Source organism: Callithrix jacchus, chromosome 17, assembly GCF_049354715.1.
Source record: "Callithrix jacchus isolate 240 chromosome 17, calJac240_pri, whole genome shotgun sequence".
Taxonomy (NCBI): Eukaryota; Metazoa; Chordata; class Mammalia; order Primates; family Cebidae; genus Callithrix; species Callithrix jacchus.
Window position 1 is genome coordinate 28,102,791 of NC_133518.1, and position 18,261 is coordinate 28,121,051.

The 18,261-nt window shown below is 37.9% G+C and overlaps 2 protein-coding genes across 7 annotated transcripts in view; one reads left to right on the forward strand and one right to left on the reverse strand.

Annotated features, from left to right (window-relative positions):
• VEPH1 (ventricular zone expressed PH domain containing 1) overlaps positions 1–18,261 on the forward strand; it is a 232,489-nt gene that overhangs the window by 64,992 nt on the left and 149,236 nt on the right. The gene's annotated exons all lie outside the window — the stretch shown is intronic.
• Positions 11,130–17,420, reverse strand: PTX3 (pentraxin 3). The gene is made up of 3 exons (XM_017965733.5): positions 17,207–17,420; positions 16,356–16,757; positions 11,130–12,354 (listed from the first exon to the last, which is right to left on the reverse strand). The coding sequence occupies exons 1-3, from the start codon at positions 17,334–17,336 to the stop codon at positions 11,741–11,743; spliced, it is 1,146 nt and encodes a 381-aa protein (XP_017821222.2). The 5' UTR covers positions 17,337–17,420; the 3' UTR covers positions 11,130–11,740.

Here is an 18,261-nt window from a genome sequence, read left to right on the forward strand (position 1 = left end):
GCAAAGACATGGAATCAACCTAAATGCCCATCAGTCATAGACTGGCTAAAGAAAATGTGATACGTATACACCATGGAAAACTATGCAGCCATACAAAAGAACAAGATCATGTCCTTTGCAGGAATATGGATGGAGCCAGAGGCCATTAGCCTTAGCAAGCTAATACAGGAACAGAGAACCAAATACCGCATGTTGTCGCTTATAAGTGGGAGCTAAATTATGACACACAGAGGAAAACAAAAGATACTGGGGCATATTTGAAGGTGAAGGGTGAGAGGAGGGAGAGGATCAGGAAAAATAACTAATGGATACTGGGCTTAATACCTGGGTGACAAAACCCCCATGGCACAAGTTTACCTATATAAAAAAAACTGCCCCTGTACCCCCTAACTTAAAGGAAAAAAAAAAAGTGGGTAAAGGACGTGAACAGATACTTGTCAAAAGAAGACATAAAAGCAGCCAACAAATATATGACAAAATGCTCCACATCACTAAACATCAGAGAAATGCAAATCAAAATCTCAGTGAGAGACCATCTCACACCAGTCAGGATGGCTATTACTAAAAATTCAAAAAACAACAGATGTTGGCAAGGCTGCAGAGAAAAGAGAATGCTTATACGCTATTTGTGGGAATGTACATTAGTTCAGCCACTGTGGAAAGCAGTTTGGAGATTTCTCAAAGAAGTTCAAATAGAACTACTATTTGACCCAGCACTTCCATTACTGGGTATGTTTACGCAAAGGAAAATAAATCCTTCTACCAAAAAGACACATGCGCTCATATCTTCGGTGCAACACTATTCACAATAGCAAAGACATGGAATTAAGCTAGGTACCCATCAACAGTGGACTGAATGAAGAAAGTGTGGTACGTATATACCAAGGGATACTGTGCTGCCATAAATAAGAACAAAATCATATCCTTTCCAGCAACATGGATGCAGCTAGAGGCCATATCTCAAGGAAATTAATGTAGATACCAAATACCAAATGTTCTCACTTCTGCATGGGAACTAATCATTGTGTACATGTGGATGTAAAGATGGGAACCATAGACACTGGGGGAACTAAAAGAGAGGGAAGAAAGAGAGGGGCAAGGATTGAAAAACTACTTATTGGGTACAGTGCTAATTACCTGTGTGATGGGTTCAATTGTACCCCAAACCTCAGCATCATGCAATATACCCTTGTAACAAACCTGCACATGTATCCTTGACTCTAAAATGAAATTTGAAAAAATAAAATAAAATAGATTATTGTTTTATCTAAAACTCTCTTTCCTTCCCCTGGGCTCAACTATTTACCCAGGAGTTGGGGTTGCCAACAAACTAATACTTTAATTCTCAAAGTGCCTATTGCCTTCTAAGAATTAAAGTTTTGTTCCTAACTTAAGCTGATTGTACCAGACTTCCTAAGGAGGGTTCTTGGTACCATCCCAAGACTTCTGACCAGCCACCCCAATGGTCTGCCAGGTATGTCTGAACTCCAGCATGACACTGGAAGTTTATCACTCAACCTGGGGTTCCCTCTAAAGATTTGTTGTTAAGAATACTAGGCAGTATTTTCATTTCCAGTTTCCTTTGGCTCCAGGATTAAATCTCCAATTTCACTTTATATGTAATATTAAATTTGCTGAAAGCACAGAAAAGTAATTACGTTTTTTTTCAACACCTTGGCTATATTTCTGAAACATATTTTACAGGAATTTCAAACACTTATACACACCACATATTGTAAATCCATGATAGTCAGACTTGCTAGTAACAGATTTATAAAAAAATAAAAAATAAAGAATTAGCCCTTTATTGCTGTCAAGAGCTTAGCTCATCTCTTTGGGTTTTTTTAAAAATGATTTTTCAATGACAATGAAATATTTGAAACACAAAGTATGCTTTCTAATTTCACTGCAAGCATTTGAAATAAACAAACAATTTGCTTTATTTGATCGGGCACTATGAAAATTATAAAATGAATGATAATTTGACCTATAAAAGGCTGGGGCTCTGTATTTCAGGGTGTTGAGTTTTAAAACTGATGTGATCGTAAAACTCAATTGTCACTCACATGAGCCCATCAAACTTTAAGTTGCAAAGCAGAAGGGATCTTGCTGTCTCTGATTAGCAAGTTTTCTGCTCTGCAAATCTTTGTCTTATATCCCCTACCAAATAGCCTGAGGAATCATCATGGGATTTCTTTTTTCATTACCTATTATTTTTCTCCTCTTTAGATCTTCTTTGCCTTACGGCATACTAATCCTTATTTTCTCATATTTCTACTTCTACAAAATACATTGAATGGTAATACCTTCAATGATGATCATAATAATTATAATAACTATAGTGGCCAAAATTTACTGCATGCACTTCTAATGCCAGATATTGTATTAAGCCATTTATACCCATTGTATCATTCAATACCCACAAGAACCTCAGAAAAGAAGTCCTATTATTATCCAATTTTACAAGTTAGTAGTAGTTTAGGTATCAGAAACTAACATATAAATGGCTTGATGATGAGAAAGAAGAGAAGGAGAAGGAAGAGGAGGAGAGGGAGAAGCAACAACAACTCCTCCTTGGCACACATGCCTGCAAAGTTCATGAGTATACCAGACTTCCCAGATGGTTGATTCAGGGTTCAATGGTGTCCCAAAAGTTAATTCTCAGCTCTGCTTCCTCATGATGAATTTCGCTTTCATGCTCAGTGTGGGCCTTTGCAGCTTCCAGCTCACATCATCACGAATACCAATTAAACAAAAGAAAGTCCACATCCAGTCTCTTTTTTCTCTTTGACCTGACACAGGCCACATGAACATTTCTCAATCAATCCATCATTATTGCCAGAGGATACTGTACTTCAATTGGTCAGGCTTAGGTCATGAGCCACCCTCAAAGCAGTGGAAAGGAGTTGACTGCAGCAAAGTCTCATGGATGGGGAGTAGGAGGAGTAGATCCCCAAAAGAAGCCCAGGGCTGTTACCAACAGTAGGTGAATGAATAATGGGGAATGAAAGAACACAAATGTCCAATATATCAATTTCTAAGTAAGCAAGCTGAAGCTTAGAGAAGTTAAAAACAAGATTCAAACCCTGACCATTTCACTGTAAAGTCTGTTTTCACAATGCAATATTAGCACCACCAAATACTAGTTGTATTTTTGTTTTCTCGGCCTCTGTTTCCTCATGTGGACATATAGATGTCAAGACAATGACATGAGATAATGCCAAAACATAGCTGGCTTTCAGTAAATATTAGCTGAAGTAGTGATGATGATAATCATACTTGCCTTCCTATATTTGAATCCCTTTATTACCAGGGAACTCAATTCACCTGTGACAACCCACTTTATCTCTGGACAAAACCGAGTACTAGATATTTCTTCCTTTTTTTGAATTAGAAGTTCTCTTCTTGTGGCCTCCCTCTTTTGACCAAGGTCCTCTCCTTGGGTAATAAACCCTCATTCTTCTTTCACATGACAAACTATCAAAAACTAGCTACAACTTTCATATTTCACCACTTCTTCCCTTTGCAGTTCCCTCTTTTCCTCCTTAGGCATAACATTCACCGTTTCCCTCTCAGTTTGCTCATTCAGCAGATGATGACTTGCTTTTGCATCCATTTGTAAGATGTACCAGGACCCCTGCTCTGCTTGGCTGCCCTCCCTGCATGTCCTCTGATTTGCTTGCCTATGAGGACTATAATGGATTTATCCTCCCTATCGAAAAGCTATATTTTCCTTAATATAACCTAAAATCAAATTCACTTTTTTGTCAATCACATATTCACATCTTTGGTTTCCCTTGATTTATATTTGAAATCTCCAAAATTTTAAATAAAAGTTGTCTTAGTATATTAAGCAATTTCTGCCACACTCTGTGTTTAGCAGGTTTTTTGTCTTATGTAAGTACTTTAATTTTTTACACTGTCCTCTTATGAGATTCAGCCCATTGCTTTGGCATGCAAAGATCTTATTGGATGTTTTTTTCATCTCAGTGTATCTGCAGCTTTTCCAAAGTTCCTGTCATCTGTAAATTTTATGAGCAGAGTCACTCTGGTCTTCATTTTAAAACACTGATTAAAATGTTGACCAGATGGGGCCAGGAGACTCTTATTCCATAGCAGGGGTATCTGCCCCTTAGACTTGTTTGCTATTATTTCCTTGATCATATTTTTTAACAAATGTATTGTGTGCATCCATTTGCATCCTATGCCTGATTTCAAACCAAATGCCTCTTTTGTGCTTATGAGTGAATCATAAGAGACTTTGTCCAAACGGCTATGTATTTATCCCTGAAAGTAAATATTTCAATAGTTCTAAGCCAATTTTTACTACTTCTTATTCTTAATGGTTATATATAAGTAATGTTTACTTTTATATTGTTTAAGTATACGTTTAATTTTTTCAAATTGTTTAGAGTTATTTTGTCTGTTTTGTATTCTCTGAATTTTCCCAGTAAGTGGTCATTGTAAAGGTTTTTCCTCTTGGAGGAAGGATTGAAGGTATAATTGGAATGTTATCTTGATTCATACTTGAAAGTTAAGAGGATATAAAACTTGAATATCTCTATACCAAATAAGACAGTTGTGTCAGTATTTTAAAATCAACTCACACACACAAAAAGTAAAATATAAAAACCCCTACCCATTTAGTTTTACCAGCAAATTATAACAAATATACAAAGAACAGATCATTACAATCTCATCCAAACTTTCCCAGATAATTGAAACAGAAAAAAATTCTCCAGCTTATTCCACAGGGCTAGTATAGCCAATGACAATACCAGACAAGGACAGTATGAGAAATGAAAATACAGACTCATCTTAATTATGAATATAGATGCATAACTCATAAATAAAAGTGTTTAGCAAAATGACTCTAGCAGTGCTTAAAGTAAATAATAATTAACGTTTGCTGAGTGCTTACTATATACTAGGTACTGGCTTTTAAGACAAAATAAAACAAATTTCAGTAAAGCAGTAAAGTTGCTGGAAGTGAGATCAATTTAGAGAAACTAATACTAGTCATAATAAATTGAAAATGTAATATTTAAAATGTTATTTAAAGTAGAAAAATATACAATACCTACAGGAAAATGTAGCTTTTGATAATAAAATGATAAACGTTTATTGAAAGTAATTAAATAAGAAAATGGAGGAATATATCATGTTCGTGAATGGGAGAGCTTGATGTGGCAAAGATGTAAATTTTCAATAAATTTAGTGAAATTTTTGATAAAATGCCAATAGAAGTTTCCATGAAAGATGACAAGCTGATTTTTAAATTTACAAGATCAAGTGAAGCAGATACCCAAGACAGTTTCACAGAAGGAAAAGAAGGTGGGAGTTGTTGGCGGAGAAGAAGAGGCAGTTATTTCCCTACCAGATATCAAATATTATAAAATCATAGTAATCAAGACAGTGTAGCACGAGTGCAAGATAAGCAAATAACCCATAGAATAGAACAGAGAGGCAAGAAACAAATCCCTGCACGTATGGAAACTGAATATATGCTAGGGGAATATTGACAATAAAGAAGAATAGACTGTTCAATAAATGGTTCTGAGACAATCGTCCACATCACAACATGCATAAATTAATATTAGATGGAATACAGACCTAAATACATAAAACAAATCTAAGTCTCTTCTTTAGTAAAATTTAAAATAATCTCTCAGCAAGCAAGCAATAAAAGGGAACATCCTTATTCTGATAAAAGATATCTATTAATATTAAACAACTAAACTAAAATTACACTTATTAGGGAAATATTAATGTTTCTCTTTGAATTAAAAAATAAGATAAGGATGTCATTTGGTGTATTAGTCCATTTTCATGCTGCTGATAAAGGCATACCTGAGACTGGGCAATTTACAAAAGAAAGGTTTATTGGACTCACAGTTCCATGTGATTAAGGAGGCTTCACAATCATGGCAGAAGGTGAAAGGCACTTCTTACCTGGTGGTGGCAAGAAAGAATGAGGAGGTTGTGAAAGCTGAAACCCCATATAAAACCATCAAATCTCATGAGACTTGGGGAAAACCAACCCCATGATTCAAGTGTCTCCTACTGGGTCCCTCCCACAGCACGTGGGAATTATGGGAGTACAATTCAAGATGAGATTTGGGTGGAGATTCAGAGCCAAACCATATCACTTGGGCAATTTGTTTTCTACTTATATTATATCAGGGATAAAATTTGATGTTTTGTAACATCAGAACCTTTTTAGAAGGGAAAGTTGCTTTCCAGTGCTCCTGAATAAGTTTCCAGACTCGTTCCTTGCCATATGAAAGTAGTCTGTAATGTCTTTTCAGTACTGATAAATAAAAGCACAACCAATGCTTAGTGCAGCACAAGTTAGCATATCTTTCCTTCAAGAAGCTGAAAATATTATTGAAGACAATACAACTGCAATGGATTATATAAGGGCTTATAGGGAAGCCCTTTTAAAATTTTTATTTGAAACTCCATGATGCAATGAACTCCATTGCTATTGAATCTAAAAGTAGTAATGTCCCCTTTTCTGCATTTATGAATCAGCGATCATAATAAAGAAATATACCTCTCCATCAATATGCCTTTTACATGGTCCTCTGGCACAAGTCACAAAATGACCTCAAATGATTTGAAACTTAAGTAGAAAGTCTTTGGAAAGAAAATATAACATTATCTCAGCAAGAGTCCAGATTCCTTTTTTACTTGCTGGCAATGACCTGGAAAATACTGTCCAGTTAATTATGATAAATTCAGCTCATTTTTTCTCTTTGTGAGACAACATTCAAACCACTGGTTGGTGAGCACTCTCAGAAAAATGGAGATAGAAAATTGTCCCCCCATTTAATATGACAGTAATATATATATGACATAGGATGTATGGGACTTAAATAGATAAAATATCTGTACTTTGTACAATTCTGGGCCCATAGTTCATCAATGATTACCATGACTCCTACCATCATCAACATCCTGGTTGTTTTTGTCATCACCAATTGAGTATCTGCCATGTACCAGGTCCATATTAAAAGACTGGAGGCAGGCCAGGCCCAGTGGCTCACGTCAGTAATCCCAGCACTTGGGAAGCTAAGGTGGGAAGATCACTTGTGGTCAGAAGTTCAAGACCAGCCTGGCCAATCTGGTGAAACCCCATCTCCATGAAAAATACAAAAATTAGCTGGGCATGGTGGCACACGCCTGTAGTCCCAGCTACTCGGGAGGCTGAGGCAGGAGAATCACTTGAACCTGGGAAGCAGAAGTTGCGGTGAGCCGAGATCATGCCACTGCACTCTAGCCTGGGTGACAGGGTGAGACTCCATCTCAAAAAAAAGAAAGATTGGAGGCAGAGCCATATCCATTCATGAGGTTTCATAATCTCTAAAGAGATGCTTAACCATTAAAATTTATTATGCAATTATTCTTAAAGGAAGTGGTTTTTAAGTTCACCATATAAGTTGTTAGGAAAGAGTTTATTGATCAAATGTTCTAGGAAACAAGCTACTAAGAAATCTTATTAAGAATATTCAACTTGAATATTAATACTCATAGAAAAATATTAAATGTAGGGTTTTAAAAAGACAGTGCACATATAGATCAAGGAATAGAGACGTATCTAAAAACAGAAAAAGACTCTGAAATTGTTAAACCAAGTTTTGGATCTGATCTAAGTCAGAGTTTGCACCTTCTTGACTTCACCAGTAGATGCTGCTGTGGAGTAAAACAAGGCCTGCATAGATCTGGACACACGCATGCTGAACTCTGAAAAGGACTCTCCCACAGTGGAGGAGAATCCTTACATTCATTTATTTGTCCGTATTTTTGTTTGCTTGCTTATTTATGTTTCAATACACTGAAAACAACTTGGAAAAACTTTTTTTATGATAACTGTATTATTTTCACTATAACTTTATAGTTTAGAAAGCACTTTTATGAAAATTATCTGCTTACTTACAAGGTAGGCAAGTCTTGTTACCCTTAATTTCTTGACTAATTTGAGATTCATAGAGATTCGTTGACAGGCCCGATTTCTTATAGTTATTAAGTTAATAGGTGATGATGCCAGAATTGAAATGCCGGATTTCTGACCCCAAGCCAAGCAAACTTTTCTTTTATACTTCCAGATTTATAAAACTTGATTCAAGGGTCAATCACATGAGTGTTCATGTTCACTGATTCCAGGAATACATCAATGAACATAAACAGTCACTTTAATCAAGACTTTAACCTTAGGAGTACATTTCTTAAGTGGCTGAAAGACAGTTTTGGAAACATTTGGCCTTAGTAAAACTAAGGGAAGAGATTTCTAATATAATATTTGACAGGAAATGAAACAAAAATCAATGATAATTTCTTGTTTGTTTGCAAATCTAATTCTTTATTAAAGTGAAGTCAGTCAAGTAATTGTAAATAGCAAGCTCTACAATTCTACACATATGCTTAGTAGAAAAAAGTTCTGAATGTATTTTAAAGGTGTTAATACCTATAAGCCAATTTATATTGTAATAGATGAGGAAAATATATCAACTGATTTTAGTTCATATATTATCTCTGCAATAATAAAAATTAGCTCTACCTTACATACATACATACATACATACATACATACATACATACATACATACTAGAGGGACAAACTGTTCCAGTTTGCCTAGGACTGAGGGGTTCCCAGGACATGGGACTTTCAGTGCTAAAACCTGGGACAGTCTTAGGCAAACGAGAACTGTTGCTCACTCTACACACACAAATAATATTATTTATATGCATAATAAATACACAGACACATTTTTTTCCTCCTAATAGCTTGTCAACTTGCACAATTATTTTACTATGCTGTAATACGGTGATTCCTAAATGAAAATGTGTGTCAATGTGCTAACCTAAGCCAGCATGCTGATACTTCTTTTTAGATATCTTATTTCAGTTTTACACGTTTCTTAATTCCTCCTTTTCAGACTCATTAAATGTTATTGCTTAGCTTTGTATGTGTGTGCGCACGTGTGTGAGTGTGTGTGTGTAAGTCAGATATCCAACTTCCTGAGAATTTGTAAAATGTATTTTCCAAGTTTAGGCTATGGGTTTTTAGAGAGAATGAAGTTTTTTGTTTTTGTGAGATGGAGTCTCGTTCAGTTGCCAGGCTGGAGAGCAGTAGCATACTCTCAGTTCACTGCCATCTCTGCCTCCCGGTTCAGGCAATTCTCCTGCCTCGGCCTCTCGAGAAGCTGGGATTACAAGCATGTCACCACCACACCTAGCTATTTTTTGTACTTTTAGTACAGACAGGGTTTCACCGTGTAGGCCAGGATGGTCTTGATCTCCTGACCTCGTGATCTGCCCACCATGGCTTCCCAAAGCGCTGGGATTACAGGCGTGAGCCACCGCACCCAGCTGTAGTTTTTTAATTAAAAAAAGAATTACTGGATCAAAATTAGATAGGGTGATCAACCAATTAACAGATTAAACATGACCAAAATATGTTTTTCTCTCATGTAAGTGAAGTCCATGAGCAGGCAGCCCAGGGCTGGCTAGATGGCTTCACAATGATAAGAAATCCATGCTTCTTCTTGTATTATTGCATGGAATCTCATGGTCTAAGATGGTTGCTGAAATTTCAGCCATTACCATATTCCAATCAGACAGAAGGAGGAAAAGAATCACATATAAGATTTCAGCATTGGTCAGACTATAGTTATATGGCTGGATCAAGCTGCAAGTAACGTTGAAAAATGTAGTTGTTACTCTGAGTGGTCACATGTGCCACTAAAGCTGGAATTCCGTCATTTAGAAAAAGAGAGAAAATGGATATTTGGGAAGAATTAGAAGTCCCTAGAACACCTAGCTAGACTTACTGCTCTAGCAGATGAAATTTTTACTTTTTTAACCCAAGAATTGTTTTAGTTTCTTCTATTTGTTTGTTCTTTGCCCTAAACATGTAATTACTTTAAAGAATTAAAAGTGTTCTTACATTAAATTCTGTCACGAGTTTGCATTTATCCTGGCCTGCAACATCCAGCCTCACTTCAACATGTGTAATTCATGCTGCAGCATGTAAAGGAGTTGAAATCGTGCCTAATTTTCTGCCCAAGTTTTGGGTCTAGTTTTTCTTCTTCCAGCTGGGAGTTTAAGTCATATAGACAATGGCTAGACTTTGCATATGCCCCGTGTGCCTACACACACACTACACAGTGAGCCTTGAATTATGTGCTCTCCAAGAGTCTGAGACTGGTCTGTCAGCTCATAACCACAAGTGACATTCATAGAGACTTAGCCTCTTTTATGGGTTTCACAAGTGGGATGAAGCTATACTTATATGATGAGCATACTCAAAAATTATTCAATTTATGGAATTTTACTGCTGAAAGACACTGAGTCCAATCATCTTCTTTTACTGAGAGGATCCAGAGGAGTTATGTAATTTGTCTGACACCCTAGTTAGTTACAAAATTACTCCTGGCCCTATTCTCCAAACCTCATGAAGAGGAAATGTCCTGTGGTTGTCCATGCCCTATCTTTAGGAAGACATATCATCACTGTGGGTCCACCACATTTCAGAAGCAGCTTTGTGAGGCTCTTCTATCAGCCCTCACATAGAATCTATAGAATACTAGTGTGGTGGGGAAAAGTTATCTCCCCATCCACAGTGTGAAAAGGCTTGACCTCTCCCTCATAAGTAAGAGAATGAGGTGTGCTTTCAGGGCAGGGTTTGTTTCTTTTCCAGATTCTTAGAACTCCTAAATAACAATCCTAAGCCATTTCTTGCAAGCATCATGTGTATCTGGGGAACTGTGATGAGTCATGTTTGATGTTCGTTTTTATGTTAAATAGTACAGAAGGTTATATAAGCTCCTAGAATTGTCAAATGGGAAGAGACCTAGAGATCCTTATTTCCTCAATTCCTTGATTTCTCAGTTGAGAAAACTAAAACCCACAGAGAACAATAGACTTGGCAGAGATAATATTTCTTGCTTGTGATTTATAGGAGGAAGCTAAAGCTTAAAACAAGTCTATAGTTGTTCATTCATAACAATATTAACCGTGCTGTTTACATAATAGTATCGGAAAACTAATTGCCTACTTTAAATGAAGAGAGAAAAGTATGCGTTTGCTTCAAGACATCTCTTAAATTTACAATTAAATGACAAGAGTTAGTTTTATAAAATATTTTATTTACAGTAGAGCTTTACAAAAATAGTCAATAAAATTAATACAAATCCCTTTTACAATATAACTTATATGACTATCTTCTCAAAAAAGTGACATTCGATTGTAACACATAAACTACGTTTATAGTTATTAAGTCACCTTGTAGTATAAATATGTTTTCATCTTCTTTTTTCGTAATAAAGTTCATACCAATAACAATGGACAATGGATAACAAATCTTTTGTTATTCTTCTAATGTAAAATTAATCTCTGGCCAAAACAAAATTAACTGAAGAAAAGTAAAACAATTGTCCTTCTGTTCAACAATACAGTCCTTTCTAATTATTTGAAAGTTTATCTGACAGAGACACAGCATTAAACTGAAAGCACCATGGCATAAAGTCTAGTAACATTATCTTCAAAAGCTTTTTCCAATGTCTTTCCTTCAACTGTTTATTCAGTATTTTGCCAGTATAAATAAAGATTGAGCTCAACTCTCTACTTCATTAGTCTCAAGTGTTCCTATTATGCATTGAGTTTTCAGACCTTCCCAGCTGGCATGTATTTTAAGTGTGAGTTTCTTTCTTTGGCTTCAAGTGGAGTTTTACAACACTTATGAAACATACTGAGCTCCTCCATGTGGCTGGATCTCTGTGACTCCCCACCCAACAATATTCCCCCGGATGTGACAAGACTCTGCTCCTCCGGTCTCTCTTATCTCTTCATTGCTAAGAACACTATCCCAGATATTGAAGCCTGTGATTCTCCCAGAGAAGGCTAATGTTTCATCAAAGCCACCACCCACACAGCAGCCATTCTTTTCTTGGCCAATCTGCAGGATTCCTCCCTCTGGAACAATGTGACCTATGGCCATCTCAACAGTGGTAGCCACCAGTTCACCATTTACCCACAAGGATGTGAGCCCTTTCTCTGAATTCCAGGTGCCACACAGGTGAGTCCACCTTCCTAATGAAACCATTGCTTCAGCAACCAGCTTGTTCTCCTCTCCACCCACCACAAACACTATGGACTGGTAGCTGAGATACAGCTGGATCTCATATGGATTCCTTTTTGTGCCATAAGAAAACAGTATGGTTTTGTTTAACATGTCTGTGGCTTTGACCCAAATGCAGGCACTAAAAGACTCAAGCCTCAGTGGTCTCACTGGATGCACGCTTCCAAAAATCTTCTTGGAACGCATTGGGAATAAAAGAGCTGTTTCACAACCTAGAGTGGCAAGAAGAGAAGAATATTAAAGAAAATAAAAATTTATTCAAAATGATTCTGGTATTATTTTAACATAAGTATTTTAATAACCATAATTGAAAGCTGTATGCAATCCTACATTATGACTTAAGAGGCTTCAGGTGTAATCTCTGCAGAGCAAAGAAAATGAGAAAAAGGAAAGCCAGTTGTCTTATCCAAGGAAACATCTAAAAGAAGAGAAAGCCTGCAAATAGAAGAGCCAACTAGTCTTAACCCACAAAATAATAAAAGACATGACTACCTCCTTTCCAATTTGCATATTTTCTGTTACTGCCTTAAAAAAAAAAGTTGAATCACTATCAGTTAACTTCAGACAATAATTCTATAATTTCCAATAATTCAGAGCCCAGCCTGGTTCTCTCTTTCTGCCACCACCAAGTTCCTAAAATGATAAACCTATGAAATTCAGTAGACCTAGTTTGCTCCATTTAGCCTTTAACAACATGCATTTTTCAGCAAAATTCTAGAATAGTGACGTTAATGCAGAATATATTTTAATATACCAAATATTTGCAAACTTTGTAGAGTTTTTAGAAAACTACCTTTGAAAGGCAACAATGTATAATAATGATGACTAAATTTACTGGGCATTCATGATATGCCAGATACTGTTCTAATCACTTTGTATGTCATTTTAATCCTCATGCCAATCCCAAGAGATCGTCTTTTTTATTCCTGTTATACAGATGAGAAAACTTAGGCAAAAGTAACTTGTCTATGTTACTTTTATGTTATGTTGTCTATGTTACATAGCTGATAAGCAGTAAAATTAGAGTTTGAATTTTTGCGGTCTGGTTGCAAAGGTCACACCCTTAACCAGCACACAAAATTGCCTCTATATTAATAGAACACCTAGATTTCTCTAGGAGGGCTAAAATTCAGATGGTGTTACTACTAATGAGCTGTGTAACTTTGGATGAGCCTCATAATTTCTCTAGGCTTCACTGTTATCTAAAAAAGGCCCTTCCATTCTGCTCCTAATATTCTGCAAGTCTGTAAGCAGCCAGTGTGTTGCACTTAAGAGCTGAATAGAAGAACGTTTAAAAATTCTTACTTTGTCCACATGCTTATAATTACTATTTAAGTAGTAATAGAAATTCTTTAAGAAGAGTACATTCTTTCAAGGGGCCTGATTGAAGAACATGTTTCTGCTAAAGAGCACTTAGGAGGAGGACTTTCAAATTTGAGGTGGAAAGCTCAGTAAGTTTCTACCACTGTCCATCTCAAGGCCACTTAGCCATTTGGGAAGCTGGAGATGCTGAAACAAAAACTGTTTACGTGTCTCTGGGAAAGAACAAGTGAGCTCTTCATCTATCTATCTAAATATTGAAATAGCTAGCTATCTGTGTGTGTGTGTGTGTGTGTGTGTATACCTATATATATATACATATATGTGTGTATATACACACATATAATTATAGCCCTGAGCCACTTGTAGGAATCTGACATATTTTATATATTATATTATATAAAATTATATATATCTAAAATACAAATACACACATATGTGTATATATGTATATATGTGTGTTTTTGTATATATATGTGTGTGTATGTATGTATGTATTTTTTTAAAAAACACCTAAATTAGGGCTAGATATAACAACCTAAAGAAGATTTGCCATAAGACAGCTTTGAAAAGCCAACTCCCGAAATGGTTCCAGAATAACTGGTAAAGAGACAGAACTTGCAGAAACCAAAGATCCATGTAAAAGTGTGGTAAACTATGTCAGATTCCTACAAGGGATCAGGGCTAGGCTCTGTCCAGAAAACATTAAACAAATATGGACCTTATCCTTTAGTATTAGGGATAGTCAAATAAAATATTGACATTCAGAAAATCATGTAAAAGTAACTACAATACTAAAACACAAAACTGGCCCTGTTACTTTTACTGTTACTGGCCTTTGATACTTTTTCACTAAATAATTTGAACTTTTGAAGATTTTTTAAAATTAATTTTTGATGAGGCACTGATTCATTTTTTAAATGACATTGCTAGGTACATCTTTTTTTCTAGCTATGTTAATTAAAATCAAATAAAAATCACTGAACAGAAAATCACCACATCCTTGGGCATTTGATATAGTCTCTATAAAGTTTCAGTAAAGTAGCATTCAAGAGGGTGCCTACTGCCATCTAATTAAGTGATTTCCTCTTTAAATAAGCCCAGGCAGTCAGGATTGCATTCCAAAGCACTCCTTGATTGCATCTCAGACTCAGCTTCTCTCTAGGCTACACTGGCTACTTAAGTTCATGGATAGATGAACCACATGTTGGCTATTTTGGGTGAGCTTCTTTTTGGGAACCAGTGATAACCCAAAAGTTATATCCATTTCATAAGATAGTTTCTGATAGAATCTTAATACCTTTTCTTTAAAGTAGTAAGAGCCTTCTTTAAAGAAGAGGCTCTTAAAGGCCTTCTTTAAAGAAGACTCTTAATACTTCTTTAAAGTATCAGAAACTCTTATGAAATGGCTGATAACTAATAGGTTTTTCTGATTATCGAAGACCAAACAAAATTAAAGCCAGGTTCTTAGGAGGCTAACAACAGAATGGTTAGGAGCCAAGTTGGCTGGAGACCAAGAAAAGAGAAACCAAAGCATATTGGTAAAAGTATTATCGATGTAATAAGGATTAACATTTTAAATTCAGAAATGCATCCCTCTTCTGCTCTAACTAATGTGCAAAGATGAAGATTAAAAAATAGAGTAATTCTTCAGTTTTTCAGGTGCATTATATGTACAATGACTTTGTTTGCAAAACACATTTCATTCATTAAAATGGCTGCAGAATTCTAATTTCTCTCCTATTACATTGAGAATCTACTGTACTTTTGATTTTATGTTTTTTTCTCCTCTGAAGCAGTATTTGATATTTACTGATAAGCATTCCTCAAATATTTAGAAAATATGGTATAATTTCTCTAACTTTAAGTGAAACATGCCCTCAAACATGCTTCTTCTCTCCCCCCATCCAGCAAAAGTGGTTTTCTTGGAAATATAGGGAAGAATTCTCAGGAAAATTGCGATTATATTTTCTTACCTAGGACACTGATTTTCTAATATAATCCAAATTGATTGTGACACCACCATTTCTTAGAAGTTTTGGCATACAAAGGAGTATTGCTAGGCTCCAAGTCTTCGATTTCTTTCTTTTAACCATCTTTAGAATGTATTATTTTGGGAACTCATGTCTGTTTAGAGATTCATGGATACTTTGAGAAGTTGCCTCTGGTTTGAACAGTCTCTCTCCTGTTTGGCCCAGTTCTCTGAATCCCTGGGGTGGAGCTGGGATCGCCTTCACGGATTGGCTCCCACACTTGACTGTTCCACGCTGAATCTCAAACCGCACACCCTCTGACCTCCCCTGTCGCGCTTATTCCACAAACCCTGGAGGCTGGGGGATCCCTGGAGAATTCCGCTGACCCTTCGGGAGATTAGATTCAGCCTCAAGTTTCTTGCTGAGAATGGGCGGAGAGGAGGGGCCGGCTGAGGGGCTGGAAAACATCCCTAAACGTTAGCCTGGGCCCCGAAATAGTGCGGGAAACCAGAGCTCCTCAAAAGACAGAGGCAAGATAAAATTAGAAGACGTGAAAATCCCTAACGGAGGGAAGCTGGGCGGCGAGATGGGTCACGGTTATAACCGGCCAGTGGACCTCCTGCAGCGTCTGATCAGAACGGGTGTCAGGGCCCTAGAAGGCTATTTCAAGACTGTGATGGTTACCTCCACAATTTTCTTTAGAGTTCCTTAGGACTGAGGAATACTTTTTTAAAGCCTATTTTCCTGCCTTGTATGGTGTGTCTGAGCTCTGTGCCGTGCAAGGAGAAATAGGGGTGTGTGTGTGTGTGTGTGTTTCCCATGAAAGCTTCCCCTAGAAGATTGCCTGGCTTGACTCGCCGTTACGCGCGCTCCCGGAACAAAGCCGCAGGGGGAGGTCCCGGCCCAGCAAGCCTCCTTACCTGCCGGCAGCCAGCTCCGGGCCGCCCAGCCCTGCACCGCGCCCAGCTCCGCTCGTGTCTGCCGCAGCTCCTCCAGCACCGCGGCCAGGGCGCGAACCGCCTCCTCTGGGAGCCGCGCCTCCGCGCCCTCCAGGCGCGCCAGCCTGCGGCCCGCGTCGCGGCTCGCCTGCAGCAGCTCCTCCAGAGCACCGGCCAGCCTGGCCTCCCCTGGGGCTTCTGGCGCGCACGGCCTCGCCAGGCTGCCCGCGAGCTGGCCTAGCTCCGCCCGCAGCCTCGGCAGCTCGCCCCGCAGGACATCGTCCGTGGCTTGCAGCATCATGCCCTCTCTCATCTGCGAGTTCTCCAGCATGATGAAGAGCTTGTCCCATTCCGAGTGCTCCTGACGGCAGTCGCACGGCGTGGCTAGAGCGCGGGATGCACACACGTTACCAGCCCGCCCAGGCCTGCCTAGGATGTGCTTTGTAAAAGCTGACCTCCCTCGGTGGTGCCAAGTTGCAGCCCGTCCCTGGCATCTCCCTTGCCTTTAAGAACACCTCCGAAAAACAGCACGTAAATGTCTCAAGAACAACAGAAATCATTCATTCAGGTGTAGATTAAGTTGTATCCTATGAAATCGCCGGTTATGTAGCTCAAAACAGTCAAATATCGGCGATTTTATATGACTCAACCCATTATGTACGTTACAGAAATAACTTTGAAACCTCCCTCTTTCTTCAAGTGCTTCTCACTTTGGCAAAACAAACTAAATATTTTAACTCGTCTCACTGGCTACAAAGTATATATGTGTATTATTCAGACCAAGACGTGGATATGTAGTCAGGGTTAGCAGAGAAACATTAAAGTGAACTTACGGTCCTCAGTGGGATGGAGTCCATTGTCTATTTCGTTGTCCAAATTCACATACATGAGATCATAATCGTCCGAGTTTTCGGCCAACACCGCAGACCAGAGAGCCCAAAACAGAATCGCAAGGAGATGCATTGCTGGAGAGACGCAAAGTTCGTTCCACGGCTGGTGGGAGGAGACTCTCAAGTGAACTGAGGTTGAGCAGAGGAGAATGAGAGTGAGAGGCTGGAGGAGAGAGCCCTTAATAAATGCTGGGGAAAGCCTGAATGGGGATGAATGAGTAATGCTGGTGGCACTGTGGTAACGGGAGTTCCCCTGGATTTGGTGGGGGAGGGGGCTGGGTGGGAGGGCGAGGGAAATGTGGAAGTTGCACAATAGTAAACCACAAAGGTTTACACTGCAGTCAGATTCAGAGTCAGAGGGGAAAGAGGAGAGAAACTGGGCTTCCACTATTCTCCTGAGAATTAGCTGTTGTAACATGAATTGATAGCAATGAAAATGAAGAAGGGGTAGGGGGAGTAATTTCAGAGGATAGTGAAGGAATTCATCATTTCAGCATTTTCTGTGAGCTGTTCTTATTTCATAAACTTTCCATGTTTCCTTTGTACACTGTTTTACAGGTTAAAAATGAAAATGGTCTGATTCCAAGATAAACCAACATATTGAGAATTGTTATGGCTCTGGAAGTCAAGTCCAATCCAAGCTATCTTGTCTTTAATCCTTCTGTTGTAGTTGCACCTATACTTTTATAGACACACTTTTTAAATGATAAACACCGTACACCTGGGTAAACCTAAATGGGGTGGGGGTGGGGTGGAAGCTGGAAAAAAGGAATATACTTATTTAGCTACTTAGGTATTTTTTTTCATAACTTGGTATTATGCAGACATTATATTACTCTACAAGGTGTAGAGGCAAGGATCCTATTTTAAAAGTAAACATAGAGATTTTTGCTTTTAACAATATATACAGGTCTATGTTCACATGATATTTATTAATAAAAACTTAAAAGATACAGATGGGCTCCCATTAAAGTAAGGGAAATATCCAGGAGCCAAAG